This window comes from Fusarium tjaetaba (assembly GCF_013396195.1).
Source record: "Fusarium tjaetaba strain NRRL 66243 chromosome Unknown NRRL66243_c0000316, whole genome shotgun sequence".
Lineage (NCBI taxonomy): Eukaryota > Fungi > Ascomycota > Sordariomycetes > Hypocreales > Nectriaceae > Fusarium > Fusarium tjaetaba.
This window is the reverse complement of record NW_023501512.1, coordinates 1-14332: the sequence shown is the minus strand read 5'-3', so window position 1 is coordinate 14332 and position 14332 is coordinate 1. Positions and strand designations below refer to the sequence as shown.

The 14332-nt window shown below is 48.8% G+C and overlaps 5 protein-coding genes across 5 annotated transcripts; 1 reads left to right on the top strand and 4 right to left on the bottom strand.

The window, feature by feature from the left end:
- Window positions 1-357: 357 nt before the first annotated feature.
- On the bottom strand, window positions 358-1638 carry FTJAE_12080 (uncharacterized protein; the record flags this gene model as incomplete). Its single annotated transcript, XM_037345091.1, has 1 exon — window positions 358-1638. The coding sequence occupies one exon, from the start codon at window positions 1636-1638 to the stop codon at window positions 358-360; it is 1281 nt and encodes a 426-aa protein (XP_037200856.1).
- Window positions 1639-3161: 1523 nt separating this feature from the next.
- FTJAE_12079 (uncharacterized protein) lies at window positions 3162-5124 on the bottom strand (the record flags this gene model as incomplete). Its single annotated transcript, XM_037345089.1, has 2 exons — window positions 3162-4976; window positions 5053-5124. 2 exons carry the CDS (start codon window positions 5122-5124, stop codon window positions 3162-3164), a joined length of 1887 nt encoding a protein of 628 aa, XP_037200855.1.
- Window positions 5125-5679: 555 nt separating this feature from the next.
- Window positions 5680-7146, bottom strand: FTJAE_12078 (uncharacterized protein; the record flags this gene model as incomplete). The annotated part of the gene is made up of 1 exon (XM_037345088.1): window positions 5680-7146. One exon carries the CDS (start codon window positions 7144-7146, stop codon window positions 5680-5682), a length of 1467 nt encoding a protein of 488 aa, XP_037200854.1.
- Window positions 7147-7779: 633 nt separating this feature from the next.
- FTJAE_12077 (uncharacterized protein) lies at window positions 7780-11986 on the bottom strand (the record flags this gene model as incomplete). The annotated part of the gene is made up of 4 exons (XM_037345087.1): window positions 7780-9569; window positions 10044-10112; window positions 10169-11118; window positions 11181-11986. 4 exons carry the CDS (start codon window positions 11984-11986, stop codon window positions 7780-7782), a joined length of 3615 nt encoding a protein of 1204 aa, XP_037200853.1.
- A 654-nt stretch (window positions 11987-12640) lies between these two features.
- Window positions 12641-14132, top strand: FTJAE_12076 (uncharacterized protein; the record flags this gene model as incomplete). Its single annotated transcript, XM_037345086.1, has 6 exons — window positions 12641-12971; window positions 13036-13542; window positions 13603-13719; window positions 13785-13841; window positions 13892-13997; window positions 14051-14132. The coding sequence occupies 6 exons, from the start codon at window positions 12641-12643 to the stop codon at window positions 14130-14132; spliced, it is 1200 nt and encodes a 399-aa protein (XP_037200852.1).
- Window positions 14133-14332: the final 200 nt, after the last annotated feature.

Below are 14332 nucleotides of genomic sequence, written 5' to 3'. Positions count from 1 at the left end.
GTGAGAGAGTTTTTTTAATTATTCTTTTCTTTCGAAAGGAGAAGGTGGTGTCTCGGCGTCAGACAGACGTGACGGGTCATGAACACCAACACTAGCGAATTTCATAACGACGGAATTGCTCGTTTAGGCAAAACCGTAACCTCTGAGATTAGCTACTCATGTCGAATCGAATGAATAAAATAATATCCGAGTAAACGGTCTGAACCCCCGGTGGATGTCGGGGAGTTCCTGGGCTGTCATAAACTTGCCATGGGCGTCTTCATCTCCGTCACAATTTGTGATACTTGGAGATATATAGGTACGCCTAGGCTGGAGTGATGTTTCTGACAGGTCGAAGATTCTTTCGCGAAGATTCTTTCATGAGTATTTCCGGTTGCGCGACGGGGACGCTCCCAGGAGGACTCTTTTTTGTTTTTGCAACCATGTATGTTTGGTATTTGTTTGGGACAGTTCGTTTATAACCTTGTCCAAACTTGAAGGCTTTAGATAGCGTGCCACGCCATCCCAGTATCCCTTAAAATCTCCAGGTTCAAAAGCCTGACACGACCTAAGCTCGAGGTACGTGCATTTGGGCATGGGAGGGCCTTGGATCTCGACTTCTGGGACTGTTGGCATTTCAATGCCATCGGTTTTGAAACCTTTGTTGGGTTCTAAGCCACCGAAGTAGATGAAGTGCCTTTCTCCTGTTTTTGTTTTCCCATATTGTTGTCGAATCCTCCAGAGCCGAATACGGCTCTTGCAGATACATGCCCAGATAATTGGGCCTTTGTTCTCCTCCTGTTCGATGTGGAGGATAGTATAAGGATGGCGGTCACCCTTTACATTTCTCCTGACAATTGACCCCGGATAGAGGAAAGCTGGCAGTGTGGCTGGGAAAGACGAATGCGGAGAGTTAAGACTCTCAGCTTCAATGGTGCCATGGCCTGATGAGGCTTTGGGCTGACACTCGATTCCCTGAGTTGGGGAGGAAACAGTAGAGTCAACTGAGTCGATAGACTTGACAGGCTCGACAGGCTTGTCGACAGGCTTGACAGGGACGACAGGGACGACAGGGACAAGAGAGGCGGCAGAGGCAGAAGAGCCAACAGGGGCAATATGCGAACCTTTCTCTCGCTGCTCTGGCCACGTCTCAGGAGTTGTACCGGCATCGAGGGCGCCCTCCCTTTGGAGGACGTCACTGGGGCACAGCGTAACAGAGCTTAGAGGAGCAACTGCATTCTTTGGCTCGGGAAAGGCATCCCAGTGATCTGCCGCTACAACTTCTGTGGACCGGGAGTCTTTGTCTTCCTGGTCCCCCCTAAGATCCGTTTCTGAACCGGAAGGGGCTTTCCTGCGATGGCTTCTATAGCTTCGGTCTCTTTGAAGCCTGTGGGGGCTCTTGTGACGTCCCCGAGGTGGGGTTCTCGTCCTACCATGGCGGTGCCGATGGTGGTCATGACGGTATTTGCGGTCGGGAGGAGGCTGTCGACGCTGTGGGCCGAAGATCGGCCGTTGGAGAGAGGCAATCTGGATCAGGAGAGATCCGAGTTTAATGAATATTTCGCTCCATGTTCGCTTGTGTGCTCCATAGTCTTTATCAGTTCCCTCGCGCTCAGGATCTATCCTGTGCCGCCGCCGATGCCGTGGATTGTCGGACATGTGGACTTGGTCGGTGACGGCGGAAACGCAAGGGAGTGACGTGATGTCTGAAAAATATAATGAGAGTGTGGATAAGTATATTCAGCGACAAAGAGTGTATTGCAGTGCGGTTCTCTGCTTCAGCAGAGCATATATTTTGTTACAAGGATGAAAATGACGAGCCCAAGGGAGATTCGAGCCCAAAGCAGATTGGGCGAGCTCACTTGATCTCGCAGAAGACCTGGTTCAGAGGTAGACCACCTACAACTGCATTTTCGACCCCCATCACATCTGTGTTGGACGTGGACTGTAATGAGTCAACATGGTGTGTGGCGTTTATTAAGAGCCCAAGGAACCCCTTACCAGTCCGTTTCTATTAGGCATAATATGCCTTCTTGGCTTCCATAAACTGTTTTTGACTGGTCCATGTAGTGGTCTGATAATGTGGTGTGGCTGTATTCCTGCTTACTGTTACACAAACAGCCTGCAATGACCCCTGCACCTGCGGCAAAGCCCTGGAGCAAAGAAGCCACTAGAAACTCAAGGAATACTTTCTGGTCGTTGCTGATGTCGTCCATCTTGCATTCTGGGAATGTCGGGGGACTTGGGTTATCGAGAGACAAGCCGAGGAAGTCCGTGTAGCAATTGCTGTGACCCTCTACCATCTGCTGACGAGAATACTAACATATAGAATGGGGTCCTGGCCTATGCTGCTGAGCTTTCAAAAGAGACTTACAGGCTGCAGGGGCTAGAAATATATCGCGTATTGTAGATCACTACGAACCGGTACCTCTGATAGGAGGGATGTATAGCCAAGTAGTAAGTACAGTATGTTAAGAGATACCTATCTGAAGACCCCTGGCAGTAAATCAGGATATCTCAAAAGACGGGTATAACCTCTTTTTAACCTCTTAGAAAATCAGTTACTGCCTTTGTACAGTATGGGACTATAATAGTAAATTTCTAGTCCCTGCAGCCTGTATATAATTAGCACAGTTGATCAAGTCATGGAGGGGAATTCGGAATTAAAAAAGGGGCCAAGAGGTCACCGGTCGAGTTACCTCTCTGCACGACTATTTACAGACGACAGTCAGTTGAGAGCTTTAATCCGCTTTTGAAAAGAGAGTGTTATCTGTTCCGCGAAAGGAAGCACTTGAATATTGTTAATATATACCGTGTAGGGTTGACATGGCATGCGTGGGCTGCACCAACAATCATACAGCCCTATCAGTGGTTACAGTTTAAGTCCTCAACTTTTACACCTTCCAGATAAGGGGAATATATTTTCTCATAGATGTGTATTTGCCAAATGTCAGTTAGTCCAGATCAGTCTAGTTGTCCTGACAAGGATCAGATGCTCAATCTGAATAGAAGGAACTGTGCTCACACCCTCATATGATAGGATCATGGCTCTCTTGACACTTCGCGATCAGATAATTTTTCTATACCATGAGGCTAGGGTTTCTGCAAGCCGAAGGCTGTACAATTCGTGATTATTTCTTCCAAACTCAGCAAATACTCGATTAGTAACATATAGCATGCTGTTAAGCCTCTCTCGCTATATTATTCCTCTTTAATGTCAACTGGAACCCGCCTGCATGGGACTCTGACCCCTCTAGCCGAATTGGACCAATATCCTTATGCTCCTTTGTGATGTAGGACATTGTGGTTAGATCGTGGTGATCTTCAATCACACGAGACGCATCTGTAAACAATATGGCCACAGGATCCGCTATCACTTCTCGGTCACACGAGCGGTGCAAAAACTTAAAGATTACACCAGTCAAGGGTAGTAACAACGTAATGGCGAACCATGAAAACAGTCTCCCGAACGACACTGACGCTTGGAGCCGAGGCTCAGCAGGGCGGAGAGTCAAGGAAGCAGTGTCAGTATCCTCGAATGAGGCGTGAAACATGTCCCAATTTGACATGTAAGCGTAGCGAATGAGCGTCGCGGTGTAATTGTTCAGGTTCTCCCAGGTGGGTAGCATAGATGTGTTCATAACCGCAATCTGGGCCATAGCATCAGGCATAACCCACAAGGAATCTTTCGTCCAGATAGACGGCTTGATAGCTTTGACGATCTCGGCCTCTCGTGACGCTGAGATTGTTTCATTCGCTTTTGGGGTATCGATGTGGTATTCGACGACCCGGGGAGCAATGTACACACTCTCTGGGGCTTGGATCTCACCGGCTGTGAAGTAGACTGTGCCCCAGACCATGCAGTTCTCGTCATATGCATTGGCGTTGGCTTGGAAGACGCCGGGGAGGCTCTTTGTCAGGTAGGAGGAATTTCCAAACGCAGTCCCGTAGATCGGCTTGCAGCTGACAGAGGTCTGCCGGCCAAGAAGTAGAAGGACGGTCATATTGCCGCTCCATTTCGAAGCCTCCGGAAAGGTTGACGTGCCCTTTTTTCTGTCTGTCTTGACTGTAGAGTTCGATGCCCAAAGATCCTGGCTGAAGGCGACTGCCACACCGGGCCGAACGTAGGCAAATAGGCTATCACCGAAAGTGCTAAGCTGGTCGGCTTTTGACCAAGCGTATTCCCAAACATCATCTGGGGGCTGATCATCAGACCAGGTGATATTGTGGATGTAGATACAGGGGAGGGTAGCGTTGGCTAGTGTTGAGTTGACTGGCGCAGTGGTAGGCATTAGGTGCCGACACGCGAGTCCTCCAGGTGCTGAGATTGAGCCCCCTTTGGAATATGCCGAGTCGGTGGCACCCCAAGCAATGCTGGCCATGCCGCCCGCCCGACGAAGGGCAGTCTTTCTGTCAACACCTTGTATATTATAGTAATACCATTTGGTAGATGATGCAGTTGGGTCACCGCTCCTAACAGTTGTCGCAGGCGCGTAGTCGAGAGCAAAGTTCCAATCCACGCTACCTGAGAAGAGGGGCTCGATGAAGTTCTGGGGTAGGATGAATGCGAAGATGAGGGCAACGAGCCACTCTCTACCCCTTGGAAGCTTGAACCATGGCCAGCCACCGAGAACCTCAGAGAGCTGGCTGATCTTGAGTCCTCGGTACTCCAGGAGGACGAGTCCACATCGCCAGCCCACAAGCCCCGTCCACAGCGCACCGATGTAATCCATGATCTTGGTGCCAGCTGAAAGCAGTGTCGTGATATCTGAGACTCGAAATACATAGCTCCCATTTGCTTGAGTCCTCTTCTGTCCAGAGTATGCTAGAGCATGATATCCGTTCACACCCAAGGCAACGAGGAGCGTGATGGCGATGCTGAGAGCCAGGTGACCGAACAGCGGGAGCCAGATCGATACGAACAGTTTTCTCTTACTAAACTCGCTCGTTCGAACCGATGGGCGCTGGTGCGGTGTTGTACCTTGAGGTTCCGTAGCCTATAGTTGCGGTATTTTGGTTGGCCAGTTTGCTCGGGTTAATGAGAACATTGGGTTAGATATGGATTGTACTCACGGAGGATGGGACTTGAGTGTCCTCTCGAACCTCCTCTTGGAGAGGGGTCTTTTCGGTAGATTGGGCTTCCATCAATACAGGTTTCTAACGACGGAATGAAGACGTAGGCAAACATGATCGGTGCATATCAGGCCTGTTGGGCACTTATATTCATCACAAGTTATCTGAACTGCCGACATTTCAACCTGAATCACTAAATTTGTGGCTGGCTGAAAGACGGCAGGCCCGAGAGCGACGACAGGGTTCCGGGCTTATCGATTGGGTTTGCTGACTCTCAGACCCCGAGCCCGAAGAGTTACTCACCCAATCGACAGAGGAACCAGGGCTACACATTGTCATCTATGGCTAGCCCCAGGCTCCCCATGGGGCCAAGGAGGCGGCTGTTTGGCAGAGGTCATTAAGGCCTCACGGGAGTGCAACAGGGATTAGTCGATAATCCTGGTATGATAACGGGGGATGCGGCATTAGTTGACAGCTGTCGCGTGGGGTAGATCAGGCTGTGACGAACGGTAGCAACTGTTTAATTTAAGACTTTTCTTACTTTTGCTGGCTTAATAGCTTATTATGCTAAGATAAACTGACTAGAGCCTTATTAGAAAACCCGGGTAGCCTTATAGATAGTCCATCTTATAAATCATCATCTGAGAGCTCACTAGGCAAAGGCATAGCGCCACCGCCATGTCCAAGATCATAATGATAACAATCGCCTCCGCCTATAATCCTAACAACTGTGTCTATCCAGCAACAGATCGTCGGATCCTGATATATAAGGTCGACCCCAACGCTCTTAAACAAGGTCTGAGGGTATTCATCGCAGGCAGGACCAGCATTGCTTCGAATTTCCTTGAGCTGCGGGAAGGCGAAAGCCGCATCCTTGGACAAGATGAGCAGATCATCGTACATACGGCCATCTGGTGTCGGCGTCCGTTCCGAGAGATCAAGAGAAGTGATGCTAGATGGAAGAATGTCAAAAAGAGACTTGACTTTGCATTCTGTCCGGCAACATGTGGGGGATCTGGGGCCGTAAAGAAAATATGTGTGGAGAAAGAGGCTCTTGAGTTGGGTGAATTGCTTTAAGCTGGGAATTTTATGATCCCCCTTGCTATCGGTCTTTAGCATGTTTAGGTGCAGAGTCTCAAGACTGGCGTGGAACCTTGGTATGTCGAGGAGGTTTACCACGCCCACTATGTCAGAGTCGAATGAAGTGTAGGAGAACGTGGATAGAGTTCCGGTACATGCTGATAGAAGGTGCTCTATGGCAGGGGCACCAACGGCATCTTTGGATCGAATGTGAAGGTTCCTCAGGCAAGGCATATTCGGGAACTCAGATAACGCAGAAGTCACCAACGTCTCAAGCCCCGGCGCCCGAGCAAGTAAGTTGGGTAGAGCATGTTCGATCTCTAGTATCTTGAGAGGAATAGATCTGACGCCCATATTGTCGAGAGTAGCAGGCGACACATCGAACCGCCACCGGCGACCTTCCTCGATACTAATGTGACTCAGATTCGGAAGGATAGCCACCAGAACGGACAGAAGTTGGTCTCCGACTATGGGGAGAAAGTCTTGAGGCCTCAAAAATGTATAAGTACGTGTCCCTAGAAAAAAGGCCCGCTTTATGGCAGATAAGTGAGTTTTGCGAGTTTTGCGATAGAGCACCTGGGAACTGCTTCCTAAAACGCGTGCACAGGTATCGAAAGCCTTTCGGCTTTCATCAAAGTCGAGTGATTCAAGCAGGCGGCTTTTCAAAAAGAGAGTTTTGACAGAGCGAGCCAGGTCTGGGCGAGAGGCCATGGTCAGAAGAAATGGCTCGAGGCGTCGCTCCCACGGATTCGGAGGATCCCAAGTCGGGTAGTAGGGATCGAAGGAATGATGTAGTGTCTCCTGAGCAGAGGCCCGGAAATACCGTGAGACTAGACATAGATTGTACAGAGCTGTATTATGTTCAACTCTGTTTGAATCCGGCGGTGCTCCATAAGGGCACTGGTATTCGTTGCAACAATGGGGGCAGAAATATGCGAATATGGAGCGCAAGATCTCTGGGGCGAGTTGTGAAAGGTAGTCCGCCGTGGACTTTTCGAGTCGAGTTCTGGCCATCTTCAGGCAAACTTAGGACCTCAACCAGGTGAACTTAGGTGAGAGTTAACTAGCCTTTGGACTGAATATCTCCAAGATCTAGGTAGGTAAGCTTGGAGTCTGGAGTCTGCTTATTCCTGGAGTCGGGCGGGCTGTGAATAGAGACGGGAATGTTGTACTGGGCGATCAGGCTTCTACAGCTGTCTGCCTGTGATAGGCACAGACTCCAAGTGAAACGGCCCCACTAAAGGTCACTGATTACAGGGTCGTTGTCTCACACCACAGATCAGTTGTTGGCTGTTACCTTTGATCCTTGCTCTAATCACAGGTATCAGGCGACAAAATGAAATCAAATGGTTTGATTGGTGCCCTCTTGACCTGCTGGGAGGCACAGGGCAGATATATATGTGACATTTCACCACGCAGAGAATCACATTATCACAACACTTAGTATCCAAAAGCATCTTGGCAAACCTCGAAAGCTCCTCATAATAGTCTCCCTTATCTCTATCACTCCCTCTTCTGCAGGCAAGCTCCTCTCTTTTAGTTTGAATCGCCTGGCTTGACTGTCCTATGCGGTTTTGGCAGAATGCCTGCACGTCCAGGCATTGCCACTCGATCCATTGAGCGGGGTAAGTGTCGATGCTCTCCTAGTTAGTACTCTCGAACTGTTCGCAAGGTCTTGGTCGCGACCCCGAGAGCTCGTCTCGGCTTATTTATCCAGGGCAAGGCCCAAGCAAGGCGCGCATCGCACCTGAGCTTGTCAAGGTGGGTGTCTCCCAGGATCACGGTAAAACTATTCGATGCCTCCTCGAGGACATTGACCGCCTCCCTATCCTTATTCCCGATAAAGTACAAGGATATCCCGAGATGAAGCATTGCGTATGGCAATCTTCCTCCCTCGTCCTCACTGATGTAACGGCCAATGAGAATCCTGGCTAATACTTCGCCCGTCTCATACTCTCCGCAGGCGATACTAGCCTGACAAAGGGCATCCAGGCACTCAATCTCAACTGGGCAAAATTTCTCTTGAGACCCGATGGCTATGAAAGCGCCCTTTAATAGTTGGAAACCTTGGATAGCATGCTGGCGTCTCGATCGGGAAATGAGAATATTACCCATGAAGCGTATTGGGTCAATAAAGCTCGGAGAAAGCGGGCCGACGAACTTGATTACTGGCAACAACCACTTGATCACGTCTGCGAGCAAAGCCTGTGTGAAGTCACTCCATCCCTCGCTTTCACTTTCTAGATGCGGGAGGAAGTTATCGGTGGCCTCTTCATCAACTCCTTTAGGGAAGAGCTTAGCCACGCATATGATCTTGTTCCTCAGGTTATCTAAAGAATGCGCGTCTTTCAAAAACGACCGGAATGATAAAACCTCTGAGGCCAGATCCTCAATCACCTCAGAGAGACTGAGATATTCTTTGGCGAAATCAAAACCATATTCATCGCCCGAATTCCAGATATTGAGCACAAGTTTGGCGATTTGCTCTTCCCACAGAGGCATGTCCCATGACTTAATGAGATGCATGACCGTACCTTGCCAGTCTTCGAGGTTAGTCCCATCTGTAGGTGAGTGTCTCGGTGAATTATCGGAGTGAAGAATAATATCAGCAAACAGCCGTTCATACTTGCTCCTGGTCTCGCAAGGAAGCCGAAGACGCACGCAATCCTGAACCATGACTGGTATTTCCCCGACATAAAATCCGTCCTTGTCAAGTTTATACTCTTGTATGAGCCCAAGATCGTAGAACTCTGCCAAGATGTCAGAGAATGCACGCGAGTCCCAGGCTTGGAGACATGATGTAACAAATGAACCCGGCTCTTTCGCCATGGCATCAGTCGTGCCCCACGGCTCCATTATGGAGCAAAATGATACGAGGTATGATTCTGAAAAGCTCCGAGATGGAAGGTAGGCAAAGAGATTCAACAGGTCATCTTTATGAGCCTTGGGGGCACCTCCCACCTCGTTCTCGAGGTGGCTGAGAGTGAGATCCCAGGCCGTGAGAAGTGTGATGGCTATGGGTATGCCGGAGCCTTCCTGGGTGTTGAAGTACTCTATTGTCGATGATTTTGCGAGAAGAAGCCTCGCCCGATCCTCACGTAAACCTGAAAAGGCGACAAAGTCCAGTCGGGAGCGATTAATGTACGAGCCCGCCTGGACGATAGCAAGCGGATTCTTCCAAAGAGCTTCGAAGATTTGACGGGCAGCGGTAAGGCTTTGGCGGTCCTGTTGTTTGGGTAGAGTGGTTTTGGATGTTTGTAGTAGAAGTTCCAGTGCATCGCTTTCGTTCATGGCTGCCACTTCTATTGACGTTTCGCACGAAATGAGATTCACAACATCCTGACGACGGGTTATGATGATGACAGAGGCGTTGGACGAGGATGGAAGGTACTTGTGGAACTTGGGCATAGAGCGAGGCCCGTCAAAGTTATCAAACACTACCAGGGCGTGGTTAAGTTTTGCGGTTTTGGTTGCCCTTACCTGCAGCAGTAGCGCTGATCGCAATCAATCAATGTGGCGACATGTGGTTGGTATCTTAAGTTCTTCATTTTCAAGTGATCTTCAATAGATATTGTATAACAAAAAGGTCTATGAAGTATAATAATTAATAGTATATCATATACTTTAAAATATCACATCAAACTCTGGTAACTGCAATAGCCAAGTATGCATGTAGGAAATTGAATGTTTCTAGTCCCCCCAAGCTTGCATAATGATGTTTAAATGGTATGTAACTTCCTCTCATAAGCTACTAGCCTGATAACGTGGCTTCGCTATGTAAGGACTTACACCAGCTTAATATAAACAGAACGGTTATTTATAATACGTGCTGCAATATAGAGTACCTGCGTTTGTTATTCCTCATAGGAGATACAACCAGTCTCACTTTATCCCCTATAAAGCTCATATACCAGAATCTAGCTTGTACCGAACACAGCCAACATCTTCTGAAGCTCCCACGCCACCATTCTCGTCTTCGCCTGTGAAATAGATTAGAACTCTGAAAGATACTGCATCAATCTCGTTTAATACTCACATTTATACCGAGCATTTAAGAGGACCATAACGCAGCGATGAACACCCATCGACAATATCCCTTCATCGAGCGGATCCAAGACGTTGACCTTCTCGTTCTTCATACTGCACCCGTCGACCCAAGACCATGTAACACGGTGCTTGGTACTGTCGTCGTCCTTGAATTCCTTCACATACGGCTTCGAGTCAGGCGTCATGTATAAATTCTCTTGGTCAGCGTGTGTGCATGCGTCGAAAATCGCATCATAAGCAGCGCCACTTGAAATGTCAGCATGACCCCGAAAGTCGTCCTCGTTATTGCACTGCAGATTGTGGATCTCGAGCTTTACGTCAGCCTTCTTGGAGACGCGATAGCTGTAAGTCCCACAGCCGACATCTATGCTTCCTTTTGTAGCCAACCCGGCAAACCAAAGTGACCTGTGACACTGGCTTTGAAGCTGTGAGTATGCTTTGGAGCAAGAGAGATCGCAGGAGCCATCACCGCCAGTCCACTCAAAGTCGAATTCATGTGATGAGCATTTAGACTGTCGGCGCCAAAGATTTCTTCTCTCTGCGCCAGTTGCGACAGCCCTCTTGGAATCTCCCGCAACATCCTGGTACGTGAGGTTTGTTGAAACAGCCTGGTTATTACCCTCTTTCACAGTATCGCAGAAGGAGGCCGAAAACAACTCCATGCAGTCAGCATCAGCGCCATGGGCATACATATCGCAAGAGGGCTTAGGTGGCTCAGTGTCTGTGCTGTTGCCTGATATGCCCCATTTCTTGAACATTTCCGCAAAGTACCTCACGGTATCTTCATCCATGGGGCCCAGATCAACATCCTCCCTTCCGAAGTTATCTTTCTCTAACACACCGGTAATGCGAGGGATATCTGAGGCGATTGTAGTGGTTGTTGTGCTTTGTTCACTGGAAACGCATCCTGTGACCGGGGCACAACTACCGATTCGGGTGCTGCGAGAAGTAATCGTCAGTTATATACAAATGCATGTTCGAGAAGGTAATTGGTTCCTTACCTCGTTCCCTCGCCGTCTTCGCCTGTGTAGTATGAGAGAGTCAAAGTGCACTTTGGTGGAGCAGTGGTAGTGCACTCTTCCTCCTCCTCATCATCCTCATCATCATCGTCGTCGTCGTCGTCTTTGTTATCATCCTTGGGGTCATCTTTACCAGTGTCTATTGGCTTGGGATTGCCGGTCGGCAATGGTCCACCTTTGAGACCGTCAATTCGGATCCACTTCCAACCTCCAGGGAATATGGGGACAATGGCTCCGTCATCATCAGTCTGAGTTATTGTTTTGGTGTTGTCTGTATGTTCAGGGTCTCGGACCGCACTCCAAGTTATGACCTGGTCATCACTTCCTGTGACAGTCGCTTGCTCTCCTTCTGTTTCCGTTCCAGGAGCAGCTGTCACAGGCGGCCCATCATCATCAGAAGTGGACTTGGGATCGGCAACTTCTGAGGTAGCCTGGGAGGGCACAGGAACGTCCTGAGTTACAGTGCTTTCTATATCTGAAGGCGCCGGGGTCTGAGAAACGACGGGCTGATCGTTGTCATCAATGGCTGATAGGTCCTCATCTTGACTGGCAGATGTTGCAGCAGATGAAGCACTGCCACCGACATCACTGAGACTCTCGGGTGGCTGATCTGCCAAAGGAGTTGATGATTCTCCAGGCAAAGGTATAACAGGCCTTGGCGGGCCGTGGGTCACAAACACAAGCGATGTGCTTGCAGGATCTTCAGGTGGAAGAGGAGCATCCTGAGAAGAGATAAGACACGGCGCAAAAGATGCCAGGGCCAGGAGTTGTAAAGCTGAGGACTTCATTGTCATAAGGAAGTGTCAAAGAGGAGCGAAGATGTGATGAATGAAGAGAGAATAGCAAGGAAAACGAAGTGATTGTATAGGCTTGATATTGCAATATTTACCATGGCTACCTGCCATGTTACTATTTTAGAACCGCGGAAACCGGTAGCTTCCAATTATGGAGAGTATCATGCGGGGAGCGGCCCCCAAAAATGAACAGCACAAGAAGACATCTTGGCATGCAACAACGGCTGCAGGTGAAATTAAGATCAACAAGACAATAGTCACTATATCCCGCAATGACGTGCCAGCTCAACTTTGATGATTCAACTATTTCAGGCAGCATTGTCATGAGTTACGAAGCCAAGCAGGGACGTGGGTTGTACAACATGTGGCACGGATATATAGATGGATCTTGTCCTGGATCAAGGCCTCCAACGTGACCCATGACAAGCTATCAGTGGGGTCTGTTTGTTGGTTGTTGTTGGGGTCCAAGAAACAGGAAAAGGTTTCCCGGTTTCATGATCGGTTCACAGACTCTACGACTGTAAAAGTGTTCTGTGTATTCTTCTTCTGTAGCGGAGAAAAGAAAACCGATAAGAAAATGAGTAATGCAACTTAGTCTAAGCTACGAGGACGTTTTTCCTGGGAACCCTGTCCTTCAGGCCTGTTATGATGAAGTCTTCATTGCCTCTCATCCTTTACTTAGTCACTTTTACAGTTGCTGCTAAGCCTAAACTCTCTGACTCATGGGAGATTGATGATAGCTGCGATGGTGCAAGGCTCGAGAAGCTCGAAGATGCCCACTCAGAGATCGTCGAGCTTCTCACCAAAGTCACGAATGACCTCGCTCACGTGCAGCAGCCGCGACCTGCAACTCGCTGGGGTGGACCAAATTGGGACCGCATCGCACGGAACCTGGCTGGCCTTTTTGGCCTCCAATCTGGCGATGCGCTTCTCGAGAACGGTTATGACCCAGGCGAGCAGTACTTCAGCCAGGTGCTCTGTGAGTCGAACAAGAGAATATAGCGCCATTGATGACCACAATCAGTGCTGATATAGCGACTTAGATACCTACGACCGAATGTATCAAGCCCTCGTGAAAGGGCAGACCGTCCAAGAAAAGGGATACTCTGGCAAACTCAAGGACCTAAGCGAGCATAGTAAACCTCTGCTATTGTGTGGCGATACAAGGAATTGGGAATACTTTGATCAAAATGCTCCAGATAAGTATGACAAGTCTAAAAAAGTTGTAGAGGTTTTCAAAGAGGCGGCGAACCACGGTGGCGCTCTCATCCGCGGAAACCGCTATGTCGAAGCGTCACCTGGGACCAGAAATCCCGGCTTTTGCACAGGCAAATACGGCTTCACATTCATACATCACGACTTGATCACTATTTGTGATGAGACCCTCCAATTCGACGTTGAGAAGTGGCCAGTGCGCGATGGCGGTGAGGTGGTAGCAGACACGGATCTTGATGGAGCCCATTTCGGTAGGCAATCTCTCGTCCGTGTCATGCTCCACGAGTTTGCGCACTACTATGGCTCGAGGATGGAAGGGAATGAATTGAAAAAGCGTAGGTTACAGTATTGAACATGTCAGCCAGTCCTGCACACGCTGATGATATCTGCTGCAGTCCCAGACCAGCAAGCCGTTGATACCAACGGATGTTTCTTATGGACAGGAGATCGAAATAAGTCAGTACGCGAGCCTCGGACTGCAGATGGAAGAGATCCGCCCCTCCAGGTTGTTTGTAGGTGTCGCACGACAGGAGCTTGTCATCAAGTTGTTTATGGTCAGATTCTAAATTATCCACAGTTGGACTCAAATCTTGCACCAATCTCAACAAAAATCAAACCGGCAATAAAGATGCAGGTAGGTAAAAGCCCGTTGGATTTGAGAAGCCGAACATCTAATATCTAAAGGTAAATTCGAGAAAGATGGCGTTTATGTGCCCGGTACGCTCGGAAACATGGGCCCATCAGTTGCGACCTGGACGGCTGAAACATATGCTTATTTTGCCATCATATCGTAAGTGTCGTATTTACACTCTCTTTCTATTGCTCTAATGGGAATATCTTCAGGTATCTAGAGAAGTGGGAATGGCCCATACCGGAAGAGGCTGGACCACAAACAACAACGGCTGGACCACTTCCAACGCCTTGATAGAGTGATGGTAGGCTGTTAACGTCTATGGTTAGGCTGCAAGTTGGATAGCTCTATTGCCAATACTTAGTTAGAAATAGTGCAAGTCTTGGAACTTTTTCTCTAATTTTACAAGTCCTTATTTGCAATCAGCATCTGGAAATGAGTCTCGTAGTCATCGATGAGCTAGGTTCTCTTTGCTGGAATAAGCTCACAGCCAC